The 20,302-nt window shown below is 46.4% G+C and overlaps 1 protein-coding gene across 1 annotated transcript in view; it reads right to left on the reverse strand.

Annotated features, from left to right (window-relative positions):
• Positions 1–13,407: 13,407 nt before the first annotated feature.
• Positions 13,408–20,302, reverse strand: part of Kifbp (kinesin family binding protein) — a 17,623-nt gene continuing 10,728 nt past the window's right edge. Inside the window, exons 6-7 of the mRNA XM_087898175.1 lie at positions 18,380–18,495; positions 13,408–14,832 (exon numbers count right to left, since the gene is read on the reverse strand). Coding sequence (XP_087754301.1) covers positions 13,957–14,832; positions 18,380–18,495 — 992 coding nt within the window. The 3' untranslated portion in view covers positions 13,408–13,956. The remainder of the gene's footprint in view (positions 14,833–18,379; positions 18,496–20,302) is intronic.

Raw genomic sequence — 20,302 nt, forward strand, 5'->3', positions numbered from 1 at the left:
TTCATGATCCAGTCCTGCCTACATCACAGAGCACTGGATGCTGGCCCTTTGGGCCCCCTCCAAAGCCAGTGACCTGGGCTTCTGTGATTTCCCCTGCCCAGCAACAGGCATGTTGATTCTCTGCCACCATCTCTAAGAGACGATCCTTTCTCTTGCTGTTGAGATCCAGTTTCTCTAAGTAGCCCTGGCTAACCTCACACACGTGAGCATCCTGTCTCAGCCTTCTGAGTGCTGGGTTCATGAGTATATTCTGCCTAACCCAGATCTACGGCTTTCTTCCCCTTTTCTTTTTTCCTTCCCATTCTTCCTTCCTCCTCCCTCTCTTTCTTTTCTCCCTTCTTTCCTTCCTTTCCTTTCTCCCCGACCCCGTGACATGTACCCTAGGCGACCTCAAACTTGCCATCTAACCTAGGATGGCCCTGAATGCCTCATCTTCCAGCCTCCACCTCCTGAGTGCCGAGACTACTGGCATATACCACCAGTCTTCTGCCATGTTGTGCTCAGACCCAGGGCTTCAAGCATGCTAGGCAAGCACTCCACCAGCTGACCTACATCCCCAGCTTGATGACACATTTTAAAAAAGACATAAATTCCCAGGCCAAGTGTCAACTACTAAGGACTGTGACAGATATGGATGGAAATGCTGTAATAAAACCCATTGTTTAGGCTAACTAATAAATGTTTTTAAGTGCGTAGATTTAGCACAACAGGATGGTGCATGCCTTTGATCCTAGCACCAAGGAGACAGAGGCAGCTGGATCTCTGTGAGGTTTGAGGCTAGCCTGAACTACATACAAGGTGAGTTCTAGGCCAACCAGAGCTACAAAGTTAGCTTTTTTTTTTTTAAAGTACATAAATTCTCAAGTGATAGACTGCTTCAGAAAGTCCCAGATGGGAAACTCTTAGAGATTCCCTGAATGCCCGGGGTAAGGACATCCTAAAGGTCCCTGTACCAAGCGCTGTGGGGGCCTCCCAAATGATGCTGGAGTCCACTCCCGGTTCTCCCTGTGGACCTCTGCTTCGAGCAGGGCAAGCACCTCCTGGCCTGTGAACCCCCGCTAAATCTCAACATACTCGGCCTCTCCTGTTCCCGGTCCCTTGGTGTCCAGAAAGCCCCACTTCTCCCCTGAAGTTTCCAGGCTGCTCCAGCCCACGGTTGGCAAGCTTCCCAAAGATTCCCAGAGGCTGATGGCATGGGCTCCTTGACACGGACTCAGTATGGGAGCCTTGCACGAAAGAAATACTCAGAAAAACTGTGCTGAGCGCTGGGTTGGATAAACCGCACCCGCACGGAGGAGCCCAAGTGGGAGCTGACATCGCCTGGAGGCCCCGACAGAAGCTGGAGCTGCCTGTGCCCCAGTCAAGAGAGGAAATTGAGACCGAGAGGAAACGAGCGTGGCTACAAGCGTCTAACCGCAGTGTGCCGTGTCTTGTTTTTTCTCTGCCCACGACTTTTAGTTTCAGAAACTAAAAGTTTTAGCCTTATTTCGGGATTAGATCTCTGGTCAGAAGGCTTCCCTGTTTGCTCAGTTGCCGACAGGGAGGGGGCCCTCTAAGGAGGACTGGCCCTCCCTCGGCTTCGGGAACGTGGGAATCACAAGGTGAGAAGAGCGTGGAGGGCAGAAGGGCCTGTCCAGTTGGGTTGCTTCCGCAACCGTTAGCTGTCTTTAACCTCATTGACAACGGTGCAGAATTGGGTAACCATCCAGTTTCCCCTTTCTCAGCATTACCATAAGCTTTGAGACAGCCCTGCTACCTGAGGACATCCATTTCTGTACCCTCCTTTTTTTGGGTGGGTGGGGGTTTGAGACAGGGTTTCCTCTATGTAGCCTTGACCATACTGGAATTGTTCTGGAGACCAGGCTGGCCTCGAACTCAACAGAGATCTGCCTGCTTCTGCCTCCCGAGTGCTGGGACCAAAGGTGTGTGCCAACATGGCCAGGATGGAGTCTTTTTCTTAATTGAGCTTCCCTCCTCTCAGATGACTTTAGCTTATGTCAAGCTGACATAAAACGAGGCTGAGAGAACAAAAGGTCACAGCTGTTGATCAGAAAAGACTGAGATACAGGCTCAAGTCTTGGCGATAAACTTGGGCTTCCAGTGCCACACCCACAAGTCCTTGCATGGGAACAGAGAGGGGAATATCGGTGGATGGATTCCCAGACCGGAGGGTTCAGAGTGTTTCCTATAGCCTGCTCTAAAATCATACTGACGTTTGTTTGCTCCTGATATGGCCCAGGCTGGTCTCTCACTTATCCTCTTACCTCAGTCTCCCAAGGTTTGGGATCATAGGTGTGTGCAACTACATTCCGGTTTACACTAACTTTTTTTTTTTTGTAGTTTTTTGTTTTTGTTTTTTTCCTCTATGTAGTTCTGTAGAGCTAGTCCTGGAACTAGCTCTTGTAGACCAGGCTGCCCTGCACTCACACAGATCTGCCTGCCTTTATCTACCTAGTGCTGGGATTAAAGGCATGCGCCACCACCATCCAGTTTAAACATTGAAGATGAATGGAGACTATTGCCAGGTTTTTGATGTCTCAATTATAATTAAGACAGCGACAAGCCCACTCCCACATGACTCACTTCCCCTCAAATCCAAGAGATACTGGTTTTGAACTCTCTTTAACTTCCGATCCTCCCTACACCTCCAAAGGGCGAGATTACAAATGCATGGCACCATGCCTGTGTGTGCCACAGTTGGCATCTTTAATGACAGACAGCTTAACTGAGGGAAATGGGCCCTGCTGTGGTGGGACTTGAGGAGTCTGAAACCTGCAGAACACTTCGGAAAGGACAGAAATTCTAGGAAAAGCTGATGTCAGTCTTGGGTTCAAGGCAATCTGGGAACAGAATCCTCCTCCAGGGAACGGCAGCCTTAAGACTATTTAACTGGACCAGGGCCACTACATTTTGCAAGGGGATCTTTTGTTTTGTTACTCTTGCTTATTTGAAAGTCAAATGTAGTCAAGGATGATCCTGAACTTCTGCTGGGATTATGGGCATGTACCCCAAGGCCCACCTTGAAAATCTGTGTTACTCCAAGTCCACTGCTCCCCCAGATGCTTCACAGAAACAAGTACAATGCTTGGGTTTTGTTTTGTTTTGAGGAGGCAGGGCCTTGGGCATTAGAGTCTAGTTACCACTAAATTACAGACTCAGCCTCAGAACAGTATTTGCCCCAGTAGTTGGCACCATAACCTCACCAGGCTGACACTGAGGTTCGCCATCTGAGACTCCCACTAGCTTTGGCTTGGGCTTTGATTAAGACGTGTGCTCACGTACGGGGTGCCCAGGAGTAGTTGACACAGTCTGGCCTGTGTGTGACTTATCAGTCTTGGGTCAACGCTGATCTGTTCTCTATAGCCTGACAACTGTCTCAGTGGCAGCCACTGGTGGTTCCATTCTTGGAGAGCAGCTTGGAGCGCCATCCTCCTTGTGTTCACTGCTGCTCTCCATTTGCTCAAAGACATGGTCACTCGAGCTCCACCCTGAGGACGATGGTGGTACTGCTCGAGCTAAAAGGCGCTGGGATAGCTGTTTCCATCCTACTCTATAGAGAGTTCCTCCAGGTCAGACCTCACCAGAACATAGCCCTTCTTAGGTATGAAATGGGCGATCCTAGAGTACCTGCTCCATTTCAAACATGTCAGCTTCCTAAGAGACAGTCTGGCTTTACCTGAAGTCAGTAGAGCTGTTTCTAAATAACTCCCTTTCCCTTTCCTTGCTTCCCTTGAGGCAATCTAGAATGTTCCCCAGGAGTCTTTAGGGAGTGTCTGCTTGTCACCTGGGAATACTTCCCTTGGGACCGAGACCCAGGACTGTGACGCAGTCAGTGGAATCCTATCAGGACCGTCTCTCAGGGCGGCTGCAGCTGCTAGGCTACTGGAGGCTGCTGAAGATGTTTGTTCTGCCCTCTGTCCCCAGGCTAGGGTCCCCTTGGGAATCAAAAGCACAGACGGTGCTTCTGGTTCCAGATCCCTGTCTATGAAAGCTCTAGCTAATCCCAACACTTGGGAGGCAGAGACAGGAGGATTTCTGTGAGTTTGAGGCTACAGAATGAGTTCCGGGACACTCAGGGATACACAGAAAAAAATCTGTCTCAAAAACAAACAAACAAACAAACAAACAAGCTCTAGCTTAGAGGCAGGTGGATCTCTGTGAGTTCGAGGCCAGCCTGGTCTACAAGAGCTAGTTCCAGAACAGGCTCCAAAGCTACAGAGAAACCCTGTCTCGAACACCCCAAAAGCTCCAGCTTCCTTCTCGGCTCCCACACCAGGGGCTCTGGACTATGGGGTACATGTGAATCACACAGAAATCTACTAACAGGCCTCTCCTGGACCCAGGTCAAGTTTCCCATCAGTGTTGGAGCCTGGAAACGTTCATTTGTGTGTGTACCTAGCTGCTGTCAACTAAGTCTTCCTGCCTCAGTTCCCCAAGTGTTGGGATTTCACATGTGCACCACCATGCCTGGCCAATAATCCTTACACATGCATTTTCCATATATTTTGATCATGTTTTACTGCTCCCCCAAATCTCCCCAGATCCTCCCTACCTCATGTTCTTTCCTCTTTCTGTCTCCAAAAACCAAAACGAAATATAAAAACAGAAACTGCCAGGCGGCACAACTTTAATACCAACATTCTGGAGGCATAGGCAGGGGGATTTCTGAGTTCAAGGCCAGCCTGGTTTCTGTTAGTTCTGTAGAGCTAGTTCTGTAGGACAGGACAGTTAGGGCTGCTACACAGAGAAACCCTGTCTGGCAAAATCAAACCACACCAAACAAAGCAAAAAAAACAAAAACAAACCAATAGGACAAAAAATTTACAAAAATGGAAAAGTCCACAGAAAACTATGGAGTTCTTTTCCTGTTGTCCAACTACTCCTGGGCATAGCACCTGCCCCGGAGTGGGGCTGATATACCCAGTGGTGCTCGACTGGAGAAAACAGGTTTTCCTTTCCCAGCAGGAATCAATGCAAACAGCTCCTTGGCTAGGGGAACTTTTGTGCTCCCTTCCCCTTTTCTGTGCTATTGTTTTGTCTGGCTTGAACCCGTGCAGGTCTTGCGTGCTGTCATCATCTCGAGAGTGGCTATGTGCATCACTCCTGCGGTGTCTGGGAGGCTCTGTTTCCTAGGAGTCCTCCATCACCTTACAATCTTCCCGCTGCCTCTTCTGCATAACTCAGAGGGGTTTGATGAACTCATCTCACTCAGGACTGAGCACTGAAAAGTCTCCCACAACGTCCTGTCGTCCTGTCGTGGGTCAGTTCCCAGCTCCTGCCAAAAGAAGCTACTCCAACGTCTGCTGAGTGAGGCAGTGATCTATGGATACAGAGTGTGTCATTATGGGTCACTTTGTTGCAGTTCCATTAGTAGTAGAGTAACAGTACAATAGCAGGTCTTCCCTCAGGCCCTGGGCCTACCCAGTTTCAGGTTCTTGGTCAGGTTAGCTGTGTCAGGATGGGGTGGCCCTTCAGATCAGGAGGTGGTCTTTAGTCCGCTTGTTCCACTTCCGCAGCAGTATACCATGTAGGCAGGTCACTGTTGCAGGTTGCAGGGTTTGCGGCTGGGAAGTACTAGCAAGGACTTCCTCTAGCAGCATGTGGAGTGCATTCTAGCACCATGCAGTAGCGATGAAGCTTCTACTTGGGAACCAGCTTGATTTCTCCATGTTCAGTGACGTAAGTGGTGTCTTCACCAACAGGACCTCACTGCAAGGTGGTGGAGAGCAACCAACAGCCTTTGCAGTGACCTGTGATTAAGTGACCTGTGTAAAGGAGATCTATGGGAGCCTTTCAGCCAGTGACTCAGTAAGATGTAACCTATTCCTGGCACTAGAAGTTTTACTTGGTGGCATAAGATGTCTACTTGGGGCAGTGATTCTATTGCAGTTCTTCCCATATATGCATCTATTTTCGGAAGCTTCTATAGTAATAGGTTTCCATATGGATTTTCAAAAGGCCTTTCCCTTGCCCTCATCCCCCCTCTCCATTTAATCTCTCTAGCTTCCCTTTATCTCTTTCTAACACTATATTCTATTTCTCATTCCTTGGAAGGTCCCCTCCTCCCCCTGGTCCCTTTCCAGACACCTAATCTCTGAGGTTATTCAGATTGAAGAACACATAGCAAAAGCTTAAAAGCTAACATACACACATAAAACATGCAATGTTTGTCCTCCTGGGTCTGGGCTACCTCACTCGGGATGCCTGTTTCTAGCTCTACCCATTGATCTACAAATTTCATTGTTCTTAACTGAATGATACTCCATTGTGTAAATGTACCCCATTTTCATTATCCATCCATTGGCTGATGGACAGCTAGGCTGTATCCAATCTCGGGCTATTAGGAATAGAGCAGCAATGAACAAGAATGAGTAAGTGTCTCTATAGTACAGTGCAGAGCCCTTCGGGTCTGTGTCCAGGAGTGGCACAGCAGGATCTTGAGGAGAATCTATCCCCTTCTATCTAGCTTCCTGTCACACTGCTTTCCACAGTGGCTGTACAAGTTTGAGCTCCTACCAGCAATAGGTGAAATGTTCCTCTTACTCCACATCCTCACCAACATGAGTTGTCATTTATTTTATTGATCTTGGCCATTCTGACTGGTGTAAGATGAAAAATCTCAAGTTTTCATCTGCATTTCTCTGATGGTTAAGGATGGTGAAATTATTTCTCAACCATTTGTGTTTAATCTTTTGAGAATTCTTTCCTTAGTTCTGACCCCATTTTAGTTTCTTGATTTTTGATTTTTTTTAGTTCTTTGTGTTTTAGATGCTAACCCTCTCTCACATGGATAAAGATCTTAAAATCGTTGATGGCCTTTGCCTTACAGCTTCCCAGTCTCAAGAAGTCCCATTTATTGTTCTTCTTTGTGCCTGAGCTGTTGGGGCCCTGATCAGAAAGTCGTCTACTGTGTTAATGGGTTCAAAACTAACCCCACTTTCTCTTCTACCAGATTCAGGGTGTCTGGTCTTATGTTGAGCTCCTTGATCCATTTGGAGATGAATTTTGTCCAAGGTAACAAACCTGGACCTATTTGCATTCTTCTATATGCAGTCATCTAGTTTTTGTTTTCGTTGTTTTGTTTTTCGAGACAGGGTTTCTCTGTAGCTTTGAGGCCTATCCTGGAACTAGTTCTTGTAGACCAGGCTGGTCTCGAACTCACAGAGATCTGCCTGCCTCTGCCTCCCGGGTGCTGGGATTAAAGACGTGTACCACCACTGTCCGTCCAGCCATCCAGTTTTAACAGAACCATTTGTTGAAGATGCCTTTTTTTTCTCTACTGTGTATTTTTGACTTGTCCACAATCAGGTGTCTGCCAGGCACATGTCTTTAATTCCAAGGCTGTTGAACAGTGAAGCCCTGTCTCCAAAAAAAAAAAAGCAAAAACAAAAACAAACAAACAAAAATTCTACTTTGTCTTGAAATGTTTTCATTATTTTACTAACTGTTTTGGGGAGGGGGCTGTCCTGAAACTTGCTATGCAGACCAAGACAGACAGCCTCAAACTCATAGGCTATATTGTGAGACCCTGTCTCAAAAAGAACAAGGAAAGAAAGCTACAAACACAAAGTGACTAATACAGCCACAGAGAAAAGGTAAATGAGACAGTGCAGAAGAGAGAGAGATTGAGCTCTGAGCTGACATGGAGCAACTGCTGTGGGACATGTCACATCCTCTGATACAGGTCGCTCAATCTTTATTTATCAACATTTATTTTATTGAGACAGGGTTTCTCTGTGTAACCCTGACCATCCTGGATCTCGGTCTGTAGACCAGGCTGGCCTCGAACTTACAGGTATCAGTCTGACTCTGCCTCCTGAGGCATGCCATTTTCTGTGTTTCTGCAGAACAGCTGCTGGGTGACTAGAGCAGAGATGACTGATAGTGACAAATCTGTTGATAACAGGAAAGACAAAGATAGCAAGAACCCCAAGTGAGACATTCAGAAGGAAGCCCGCCAGAGCTCCGCGTTGATGGAGCCAGAGGCGGTGGCTGCAGGCCACAGCTCATTCTGCAGCTCACTGTACCCAGCAGGCACCTCAGGTTTCTTAATTTTAGTTTCCAGCCCCACTTTTACACAGAGCATTATATAACCTTGCCATTTCCTGTAGATAAGGACGCGGTACTGGGTCACGACCTTCCTGAGACAGGGAAGGGCCAGAAGAGTCTGGCTGGATTACAGTTACAGAGACGCTCAATGTACAGCCAAAGGCAACCTCCAACTCCTGTTCCTCCTGTCTTCTCTCTCCAGTGCTGGGATGCAGGTGTGTGCCTGGGTCTGTGCAGTGCTGGGAAGGGAACCTAGGACCTGTGCACAGTAGGCTTCACGTTACTTTCTTGAAACTGTTTTCAAAATCTACTAAAAGGGCCTGGAGGTGCAGTGCAATGGTGGACACTGTGCTTAATGCACAGAGGGTCCTAGCACCTCAAAATAACGATGAGAAATAGCTTCAGCCGGGTGTGGTGGCGCACGCCTTTAATCCCGGCACTCAGGAGGCAGGTACATCTCTGTGTGAGGCCAGCCTGGTCTACAGAGTGAGTTCCAGGACAGCCAGGGCTACGCAGTGAGACCCTGTCTCAAGAAAACAAAACAAAGAAAAGAGTAATTTTAAAAACGAGACAAGTGGGGGCTGGAGAGATGGCTCAGAGGTTAAAAGCATTACCTGCTCTTCCAAAGGTCCTGAGTTCAATTCCCAGCAACCACATGGTGGCTCACAACCATCTGTAATGTGGCCTGGTGCCCTCTTCAAGCATGCACGTAGATAGGATATTGTATACATAATAAATAAATAAATAAATATTTAAAAAAAAAAAACGAGACAAGTGAATATAGTGGAGATCCTTTTTTCTGTTCAGAGATTACCTCTCTCTGGCTGGCAGGATGACCAAAAGGCCCATCTGCGTACCAGTGCTTACAGTACAAACACGCTACAGGGTGCCATGGCACATGGCTGTAATTCAGCACTTGGAAGGATGAGACAGGAGGACTGGCAAGCATCCAAAGCCACAGTATCCACAGTGAGGCCAAGGGAACTACGAACTGCTGAGAGCAACAGCAAAGGAACGAGAGCTGCATTCCCAATACCTGGGAGGCGGAGGCAGGTGGATGGCTATGAGTTCAAGGACCGTCTCGTCTATGTAGTGAGTTTCAGGATAGCCAGGACTGCTGAGAGACCCTGTCTCAAACACCAAAAACCAAAGACAAACAATAACAACAAGAAGAAACCAAACAACAGGGCTGGAACGATGAGTCAGACATTAAAGGCTAAAATCAAGCCAAAAAAGACGAATAAATGTATCCATTTATTTATTTTTATATATTTATTTATTTTTATATATATTTATATATAATAATATAATATTATTATATATAATATAATATTTATATATATTTATTTTTATGTATCCATTTTTAAATGTACTGGGTCATTTAAAAAGATCACTGTTGTGTAAATATTGAGGGTTCACACTTACAGCTCATGATTAAAAACTGTTTCTGAGAAATGAAAAATGGGTGCACTCTCAAAGTGGCTACGGAAAGACTGCCCACTCCAGAACAGTTATTGAGAAACAAAACTGGTAACTGCAAACCTTCTTTATATAGTTGTAACTACGGTTTGGATAATGCGGGGTCTTAGGCCTATTTTCCTCCTCATTTCTACCTGACTTGGTAGCTTGTGCAGGCTTACTCCAGGAGCACAGCCCACTCTCACTAAATTGATAGGACTGACCCACTAGCTTCGTTCTATAAGAGATCCAAGGCTCAAAGAGGCCTGCTACTCAATGACTGCCCAATTTCATAGCAAATACATGCAGAAAGCTTTATAGCACACACCCCCATGGTCTCTGCTGCCTGTCCTCTGTCACATTAGTACAAAGCGGCTTTGAGAGCAGGACATCTGAGACAGCACTCTCTGGGGAAGCAGCCAGAGCCTTCGGAAGGCGTGTGCCAGGAGTGAGTGAGCACAACGCTGATTCCTGCTGATAACCAAAGTTTTAAAGCCTGAAAAGCCACGGAGAGCAAGTGACAAAGAGCAGAGGAGGCTGACGTCTACGGTGATGACGACTGGCTTTACTGTCACTGCCTGTCCTACCTGGCATGCTTACCCCCTGAGATGGAGTTAACACTGCCCGGAAGAAGAAAGGTACAGACGAAAGACATCGAGTTTTGGCATGTTCTCCAAGGGTGACACCCCAAGCTCGGTGGGCACCTTTTAAATGAACAAAGACCGGACCAAGAAAGGCTGGGGGAGGGGGGAGTAGGCGTACTGGAGAGATGGCTCGGCAGTTAAGAGCACTTACTGTTCTTGCAGAGAACCCTGCGGGTCCCAGAGTCCACGTGGTGGCTCACAACCATCTGTAAGTCCAGTTCCAGAGTGCCTGACACCCTCTCTTCACTTCTGAGGACACCATACACAAGTGGGACATAGACAAACATGAACTCACTCTTAGGCGTCACCGTCTGTGAAAGAAAGGCTTGCGACAGAGAGAGGTGAGGGTCCCTGTCACATCTCTGTCCTCCTGAAGCTGCCCTGCCCTCTCTGGCTCCTTCAGGCTTCCTCCACTCCTTTCTAAGGACAGTCTCACGAAAAGCTAGAGCAGCAGTTACTCCATTTTTAGGCTTACCATCTTTAACACAACCTAAACAGAACTCTTGCTTCCAACCCCACAGGCCCCACGTAAAAATGGTTCACCCGTGCGCTTCCTTGACTTATTGTGGTTCCTGAGTCGTCTTCCTTAGAAACTTCTGGCATGGCCCATGGCTTCTGCTTCTGCCCCTTCACCCTGGTTCAAGCCACCCTGTCTCTGACTTGGATCAACTGTACCCACCCATCCCCCTGAGAAGCTGGTCTCCTTGCTCCCTTCCTTCCCTGATCCTTCTCTTTCTCTTTCAGATGGGGTCTCATAGCCCGGGCTGGTCCCAAACTCAATGGGTAGCTAAAAAGGATCAAACTTATGATCATCTTGCCTCCACCCTCAGTACCGAGACCACAGGTGTGGAGCACCATGTCTAGTTTATGTGGTGCTGAGATTGAACTCAGGACTCTGAACATTCTGGGCAAGCACTCTTATCAACTAGGCCATGTTCACAGATCAGAAGAGCTGGTTTCCTTCCTTCCTTCCTTCCTTCCTTCCTTCCTTCCTTCCTTCCTTCCTTCCTTCCTTCCTTCCTTCCTTCCTTCCTTCCCTCCCTCCCTCCCTCCCTCCCTCCCCCCTCCCTCCCTTTGTTTCCTTCCCTTCCCATCCTTCCTCCTTTTTTTTTTTTCTGTTTTGTTGAAACAGAGTTTCTCTGTAGCTTTGGAGCCTGACCTGGAACTAGCTCTTGTAGGCCAGGCTGGCCTTGAACTCATGGAGATCTGCCTGCCTCTGCCTCCTGAGCAATGGGATTAAAGGCATGCGCCACTACTGCCTGGCAAGAGCTGTTTTTTCTTTTCTTTCTTTCTTTCTTTCTTTTTTTTTAAGATTTATTTATTTATTTATACAGTATCTTGCCTGTAGGCCAGAAGAGGGCACCAGATCTCATTATAGGTGGTTGTGAGACACCACATGGTTGCTGGGAACTCAGGACCTCTGGAAGAGCAGTCAATGCTCTTAACCACTGAGCCATCTCTCCAGCCCAAGAGTTGGTTTCTTAAAAATTCTAATCAGATTGGCCAGTCCTCTTGCTAAAAATCCATGAACCATTGTACCTAGAATAAAATGCAAATTGTCCCCAACCTACAAAGCTCCCACCGCCTGACTTCTGGTGTCTGCCCCTCCTACCCTACCCCTGGTTCAGGTCCGTTCCTGTCATCTTCTAAAATGCCAGGTTCCTTTGCGAGCTTGTTCAGTCTAACATCCCTGGAACACTCTAATAAAGACCTCTTCTTCGCTCGGTTCTGCACTCTGGGTCTCTACCTAGTTCAGGCTAAACAGCACTCCTCACGAGCGCTTGCATCGGCATCGGCATCAGCACTGGATGCTCCCCACTCAGCCCCAGGTACCCTGCTTTCTGTTCTTCTGCTCTATGAGCACAGGGCTCTGCTCATCCCTGTGTCTCCTGCTAAGAAAATGAGGACAGACCCTGATCCATGTGCACTTTAGTGAAGACTGGTGAATTCTAACCAAATCCTACACACCGACTGCTATTCACAGATTTGTTCCCCCAGCAAACCCGTCTCAAAGGAAAAGCACAACGGTTATGTAAACACATGCCCACAAGAAACATCATGGAACCTTTGGAGCTTTAGAATACAAACTAATAGGTAAGCAAACCCATGCACAGGGCTATTCTCTACAGCAAATCTTCCAATGGATCTGGACTGTGAGCCGACATCCTCTTTCCCACCCTCCTGGATGCTGACAGTGCAAGCCAGGTCCTTGCCACGTGAGGCAAACACTCCTACCACTAAGCCACATCCTCAGCCCTGAATTCTTCATTTCTTTAAATGACCAACACATACGAACAATGTCAATATTCATGACAATTATGATGTGGTTTATAATTACAGCAGGACTCTTTGATAATAAACTATAATCAGTAAGGTTTTCTATCTTAATGTTTCCTCGCTGTGCAACGTTATTAAAGAAATATTCTTCTCTGAGGAAGGGGACTGAGAAAATGGGAGGGGGACAAGAGAAGGTAATAGGTGTGTGTATGATAGAAATACACTATATATGTGTATGAAAAATGTCAAAATGAAACCTATTATTATGAATAATTTACATATATATATTAATTAAACCATTAAAATATTCTTTGGCTCTGAATAAGCTAATACCTTTAAGGTGACAAAAATAAGACCAATTTTTATAAGAAAATGGGTTGGAAAGACAGCTCAATGGCTAAGCACTGGCTCTTCTTCCTTGGTTTCAAGTACCCACACAACAGTAACAACTGCCTGGAACTCCAGTCTCAGGGGAATCGAATGCCCTCCACTGACCTCCACAGATACTGCACACACATGCTCCACAGATACACACTTGGCATATACACACACATAAAAATAAATCTTTTTTTTTTTCTTCCCCCAACAGGGTTTCTCAGCAGCTTTGGAGCCTGTCCTGGAACTCACTCTGTAGACCCGGCTGGCCTCTAACTCAGAGATCCACCTGCCTCTGCCTCCCAAGTGCTGGGATTAAAGATGTGCATCACTACCACCCAGCTTAAATCTTTTTTTTTTTTTTTAAAGAACATTCTTACAAGAAAATGGTGGTGGGGCTGGGGAGATGGCTCAGTGGTTAAGAGCACTGACTGCTCTTCCAAAGGACCTGGGTTCAATTCCCAGCAACCACATGGCAGCTCACAACTGTCTGTAATTCTAGTTCCAGGAGAATCATGGCAAAACACCAATGTACATAAAATATAAATAAATAAATATTTTTTAAAAAGAAAGAAAAAAAAAAGAAAAAGGGGCAATAGAAGTGTTTACTAGTTGAAACAAGTAAATTTATTAAGTACAAGGCCTTTTGTCTTATAATTAAGATAAGCCATTTTACAACATTTTTAAGTTTTTAGTATTTTCAAAAGGGAAGAATTTATCTAGGAGTCTAAGAAAGTATTTTACAGAGAATGACTATGGGAAGTAGCTTTCTCAAATCTGTCACAGTAGCAGGCTCTTCTACCAGGTACACTGCCTCGTGTTGCTCCCGGTGCTAAACCCAACAAGTACCAGTCAACAGAGGACTTAGCAGTCAGAGATCACGGCAGGAAACGTTTGGACTTAAACAGGAAAACAAGCGATGGAAAATGCAGAACACCTGTCATTTAGCAAGGCAATTACATAATTAGGTATAAATTATTAATTAATTTTATGCTGCTTAAGGTTCTAGCACAGACTCAGGTTCCTGAAGCATCTGAAGCTCTGAGCGCATTCTTCTAGCTCTGGTGCTGAAGGCGACCACGGAGCTGGGCCTGGCTCACTACGGGGTGCAGGGGGAATGCTTCAGGTTGTGTTTCCTTTCCTTTGACAAGGCTTAAGTCAGGGCCATCTTGGCTCTGAATCGCTCCATTTTTGTTGGGAGAAGACTAACCATCTCTTTACTAAGCTCCAACTCAACTTCTATTTCCTGGGCAGCCTCGGGGTGAGTGTCACAGTAATCAACAATAAATCTGTAATGCTCCAAAGAGGTCGCCAAGTTTTCTAGCTCTTTCTTGGGGTCTGAAGTGATGATTCTGCCATAAAGACGAGCTACGCGGAACTTAGCTAACATGGCAGGACGGAGAACGTCCTCCCCAATGTGCTCGGGAAAGACTTTATTCGGATCCCTCAGGGAGTCTAGGAAGAGCTGGTAGTACTTGAGTGCAGACTTATTCAGGCTATTGATCTTTTTCACAATGTGTGAGTCAGGATCCCTGAGCTTGTCAGCAATAGCAACCTTCAAATCCATCATGTCATAGTAAGTGTGTGCAATTTCAAACTGAATCTGCCTGTTGACCAACAGATAATACTGGGGATTCAAGTCCACAATCAGGGGCTCTAGCATGGCAATTCTGCGTTTATGCATCTTGCATCGCCTCTCCATGTCAGTCTCAAAGAATGCGAGCACCTTGAACAGAGCGCTGTGGTCTTGGACAACTTCAATATGGTCAGTAACATACCCATCAATCTGGAAGAACTCTTTTGCCTCAAACACATAGTGTTGACCCAGTAGGAAGAGTTCCCTGGCTTCTTCAAAATCTAACGGCCTCAAGTATCTCACTTTCTCCTCCACTGCCGAGATGGCATCACACAGCTCTCCAGTTCCAAACTGCACAGCCCTTTTCCTGATGCTCTCCTCCTCATCGAGCTCCTTCTTCCTTAACGCTCTGAGTTCCGACTGCTTGTCCACATCAAGTTCTCCAATGTTGTCCTAAAAGGAGAAACCCTAGTTAAGCAGGATACTTATTTACTGTCAAATAAAACTACAGAGTAAACCTCCGCCAGCTGCGTGATGGAACACATCTGTAATGCCAGAATTCAGGAGACAGAAGCAGGAGAATCGCAGAATGGAGACCAGCCTGGGCTAAATGGCATTATTGCAAGCTGGCTGGGGATACACAGTAAGGCCCAGTCTTAACGAACAAAGAGTTGGGACTGAAGAAATGGCTTTTTTGCAGAAGCCCTAGGTTCAGTTCCCAGCACTCATGTGCTGGCTCACAACCATCATCTGTAAGTCCAGTTCCAGAAGATCGGATGCCCTCTTTTAAACTCCATGGGCACCAAGCACACACGTACACAGACATACAAAAACACTCATATATGTAAGATAGAATAAATAAATCTTAAAACAATCACAAAACCTTACTTGGAAGGCAGAAGCAGACAGACTGCTATGAGTTCAAGGCCAGCCTGGTCTACATAGGAGGCTCCAGACAGTCAACCTAAAAGTAAAATCTGACAGTGGGCGGATGGCTCATATTTGTAACTACGGCACTGTTAGGTGGGAGATGGCCGTAAGTCTGAGGCCAGGGTGGGCTCCACAGTGAATTCCAGGCCAGCATATACTCTATGGTGCTATCTGCCACCAGCCTTGACAACCTGAGATTGATCCCCGGGACCCTCACAGTGAAAGAAACGAACAACATCTTTTATGTTGTTCTCTGACCTCCCACCTATGCATGTACGTATGTACACACACACACACACACGAATTCACTAATTAACTGAAAAAAACCTGTATTAAACAAACAAAGTGCAGCAAAGCTGAAGCTTTTATTGTACTGTGGGTCCTGAGGATCGAACTCTGACTTGGTGGCACCTTCACCTGCTGAGTCAGCTGACAGTCCTGCCGTAGACCCTCAGATACTTTCTTTTTGTGGTTTTTCGAGACAGGGTTTCTCTGTGTAGCTTTGGAGCCTGTCCTGGAACTCGCCCTGTAGATCAGGCTGGCCTTGAACTCACAGAGATTCTCCTGCCTCTGCAGGAGGGAAGGAAGGAAGAAAAGAAAACTACCAGAAACACAGCGGCAGAGCTGGGCCATCAGAGCTCTGCAGCCAAGTTCCTTATTGTGGCTGCTTCTATAGCAACACTTAACCACTGTGTCCACACTTAACCACTGCATCCACACTTAACTGCTGCACTGGCTGTGTCCACACTTAACCACTGTGTCCACACTTAACCGCTGCACTGGCTGTGTCCACACTTAACCACTGTGTCCACACTTAACCGCTGCACTGGCTGTGTCCACACTTAACCACTGTGTCCACACTTAACCGCTGCACTGGCTGTGTCCACACTTAACCACTGTGTCCACACTTAACCGCTGCACTGGCTGTGTCCACACTTAACCACTGTGTCCACACTTAACCGCTGCACTGGCTAGCTACACTTTTTTTTTTTCTTTTTAGTTTTTCAAGACAGGGTTTCTCTGTAGCTTTGGAGCCTGTCCTGGAACTAGCTCTTGTCAACCAGCCTGGCTTCAAACTCACAGAGATCCGCCTCTGGCTATCTACACTTGACTGTTGCATTAACTCTGTCCACACTTAACAACTGACTGACTATGTCTTGAACCTACAAGGTTTTGTCAGTTTGTAAGGTAATACTGCAAAGACACAAAAATTAGTGAGAGTTACTTCTTGCCTTCAAGGACTTGCAGTCTAAACTAAATTAATGGGCCATGTGTGGTGGTAGATTCTGTGACCCTAGTACTAGGAAGGCTGAGAACGGAGGACGGCTACAAGTCTGTGGCCAGGAGGACTACTTAAGTAAGCTCTGTACCAGATGGCACTAGCGTAAGATCCCCGTCTCAAAACACGATCAAAACATAAAATCGCAAACAAAAGGAGATAAAAGATGAGATTTACTCACTTATTTATTTGTATTGGTTCACTTATTTATTTTGGTCATTTTAAATGACTATGCCACCATACCACATCTGGACTTCCCTTTCTTCCATTCTTTTTAAAGTTAACTTCATTTTTATCTTATATGCATATTTATTTTGCCTGCATGTATGTCTGTGCACCAGGTTGGTGCCTGGTATCTGTAGGAAAATGATCATCAGATCCCTGGTAGACGGGTGGGAGCTGCCATGTGGGTGCTGGGAATTGAACCCTGTTCCTCCGGAGGAGCAGCCGATGCTTTTAATCCCTGTGCCCCCCTATTTGGTTTTTTGAGACAGGGTCTCACTATGTAGTTCTGGTTGCTTTAGAACTCACTATGTAGACCAGACTGACCTCAAACTTACAAAGATTTCCCTGGTTCTGCCACCTGAGTGCTGGAATGTGCCACCATTCCCAGCTTTAAAATAGAATTTAAATGACTTTATGAAGTCAAAAGAAGGAGATAGTATCTGTGGAGGATAAAGAATTATTCATTCAAGCTGGGCAGTGGTGGCGCATGCCTCTAATTGCAGCACTTGGGAGGCAGAGGCAGGCGGATCTCTTTGAGTTCAAGGCCAGTCTGGTCTACAGAGTGAGTTCCAGAACAGGCTCCAAAGCTACAGAGAAACCCTATCTCAAAAAACAAAACAAAACAGAACAAAACGTGCATATAAGAATTATTTATTCAACAGTTAGTTGGGGGTTTTTTGCTTTGTTTTTTGAGATAGGGTTTCTCTGTAGCTTTAGAGCCTACTTACTCTGTAGACCAGGCTGGCCTCCAATTCACAGAGATCTGCCTGTTTCTGCCTTCTGAGTGCTGGGATTAAAGGCGTGAGCCACCACCTCCTGGTGAACAATTAGTTTTTTAAATACCCTCTTGGGACAGTTATGTCACACTCTAAATATGATGCTGACCCCATTTCTCCACAGCCTAGTTAAAATAACGTTTTCCAGAAAGAGGTGGTATTCTGTGTGGTCCTTACCAAGTGTAGAGCACACCCGTTATCTAGGTACCATTATCCCAGGTGACTGAGGGAGGAGCTGGTTTAAACTGAGGAGTGAGACTGCTAAAAATAACAATACACCTAGGGCTGGAGAGGTAGTTTAGTCAGGAGTGTGCTCGTCAGAAAAGCCTGGGGACCCAGATTGGATCCCCAGGGACCATACAAAGGAGTATGGTCCTTTTTTTTTTTTTTTTTTTTTTTTTTGGTTTTTTGGTTTTTTGAGACAGAATTTCTGTGTTGCTTTGGAATATGTCCTTCCTGGAACTAGCTCTTGTAGACCAGGCTGGCCTCAAGCTCACAGAGATCCGCCTGCCTCTGCCTACCGAGTGCTGGGATTAAAGGCATGTGCCGCCGCCACCACCCACTGGTAGCAAGCACTTGTAACCTAAGTGCTGGCAGGGCAGAGGACAGGTGCATCCCAGCAGCCTGCTGCCCTGTAGCCAGTATAATTTAATCACCTAGCCCCAGGTCCAGTGAGAGATTCTATCTCAAAAAAAAAAAAAAACCAAGTTTATACCCTGCACACACACAGGTACCTAACACACACACACACCACAATTTACAAAAACCACAAAGCCGAAGGCAAAAATACCTGCATGGAGAGCTGGGCATTCTGCAGCAGAGTCAAGCAGTACTTGATCCAACATCGTGCTATTTCCCCTTTCCTTTGATGGTAAAGCTCTGGCACGTCTCCTTCGGCTTCAGGATCTGAAAGCACAGGCGGCCTGTCAGCTGGTCAGCGCTATCTGCGCTGCACACTGTCCTCTATTCCTTCACCTTTCCTGACTGCCCAGCGGCAGACCCTCACTAAGCTGTGTGGCACTCAGGGCCACGCCTGCAGAGCCTCACTAGTTTTCTTACGCCTTCTCTGCAGGTAAAAACTAGGCTACACTGGATATTTACTTTTGAATAGTTTTTTCTTCATATAGCATGCTACTAGAATTCTGACCCTATTATTACCAACTTCTGAACTTTATTTTTAATACACCATTACACACAATTAAACACATATTTCCTATTTCTGCCATTCTTCTGGGAGAGGGAATATACTGTTTTAAATTCTTCCTATTATGAACAAGTCTAGGCTGCAGATTCCTATACATACATCTATCTAGAGTCTGGACTGGTTTCTAGAAATGGGATTTACTAGGATAAACAGTTTACACAACTTAAAATATTTTAAATAAAAATTGCCAAATTATTTCTGGTAAATGTCATATCCAACAATGTTTTTGTATGCTGACCGACATCATGTGGAAAACAATGGACACTGTCGTTTTCACCTTTCTCCCCGACCCCCTCCCAACCCCTGTGCTGGGACCAGCTTGCCTAGCACACACAGGCCTTGCTTCAATGCTGTGTCACATACACACAAACATGCAACCAAACAAAACCCCCTATAGTGAAGAAAGACAGTGTGAGGAGAGACAGCCCTTACATAAATAGTATTCTGACCAAAATCTCAATCATGGCGGAAGGAAACATCGCACAAACCCTAAGCAATAGGAATCCTATGTAGTAACCAGCCCGTGGCCTGCAAAAGATGTGCTGAAAGGGTAGAGGCCAGGAACTGCCCCAGAGGACAGGAGGACTAAAGCGACCCCCACGGCTGAAGTCCTGAGCTGTACGACAGAGACGGGAAAAGCTTCCCTAGGAAGGACACTAGAGGACAGCTGACAACAGAGTCACGCACTGCAGACAGGAGGACTGCCGTGGTGCTGCATTTCCTGAAGCTGCTAGCGGTCCTATGAGAGAGAGAGAGGGGAGAGAGAGAGAGAGAGAGTAGAGAGAGAGAGAGAGAGGGAGAGAGGGAGAGAGGAGAGAGAGGAGAGAGGAGAGAGAGAGAGAGGAGAGAGGGAGATGAGGGAGAGGGAGAGGGAGAGAGGGAGAGAGAGGGAGAGAGAGAGGAGAGAGAGAGAGAGAGATGGGAGGAGAGAGAGGAGAGAGGGAGAGAGGGAGAGAGAGAGGAGAGAGGAGAGAGAGAGGGAGGAGAGAGGGAGAGAGGGAGAGAGAGAGAGAGAGAGAGAGAGAGAGAGAGAGAGGAGGGGAGAGAGGGAGAGAGGGAGAAGAGAGAGAGAGAGAGAGAGGGAGAGAGAGGAGAGAGAGAGAGAGGAGAGAGAGAGAGAGAGAGAGGGAGAGAGAGAGAGAGAGATTTCTTTTTTTCATGATAGAGTCTCTATGCTATTGTCTGAATTGACCTGAAATTTGTTACACAGCTCAAGCTGACCTAAAAGATTTGTGGCACTCTTCTCCTCCTGCCTCAGTCTCTGGAGCGCTGGAATTCCAGGCATGAGTCATTATGCCTAATTGAAGATATTCTAATCTTAGAAAACGATGTACTGAAGTATTACCATCGAAAGACGTCTATAAAACTTCATCTCAAATGGGTCAGAAAGAAAAATGAATAGGAGAATCACAAATATTGAAAATGATGCATTTAGAGGAAGGCATATGGAATTCTATTCTTACAACTTTTCCACAGCTTACAAGAGTTTCAAACTTGAGGGGCTTTGTG

This window comes from Myodes glareolus, chromosome 18, assembly GCF_982192425.1.
Source record: "Myodes glareolus chromosome 18, mMyoGla1.1, whole genome shotgun sequence".
Lineage (NCBI taxonomy): Eukaryota > Metazoa > Chordata > Mammalia > Rodentia > Cricetidae > Myodes > Myodes glareolus.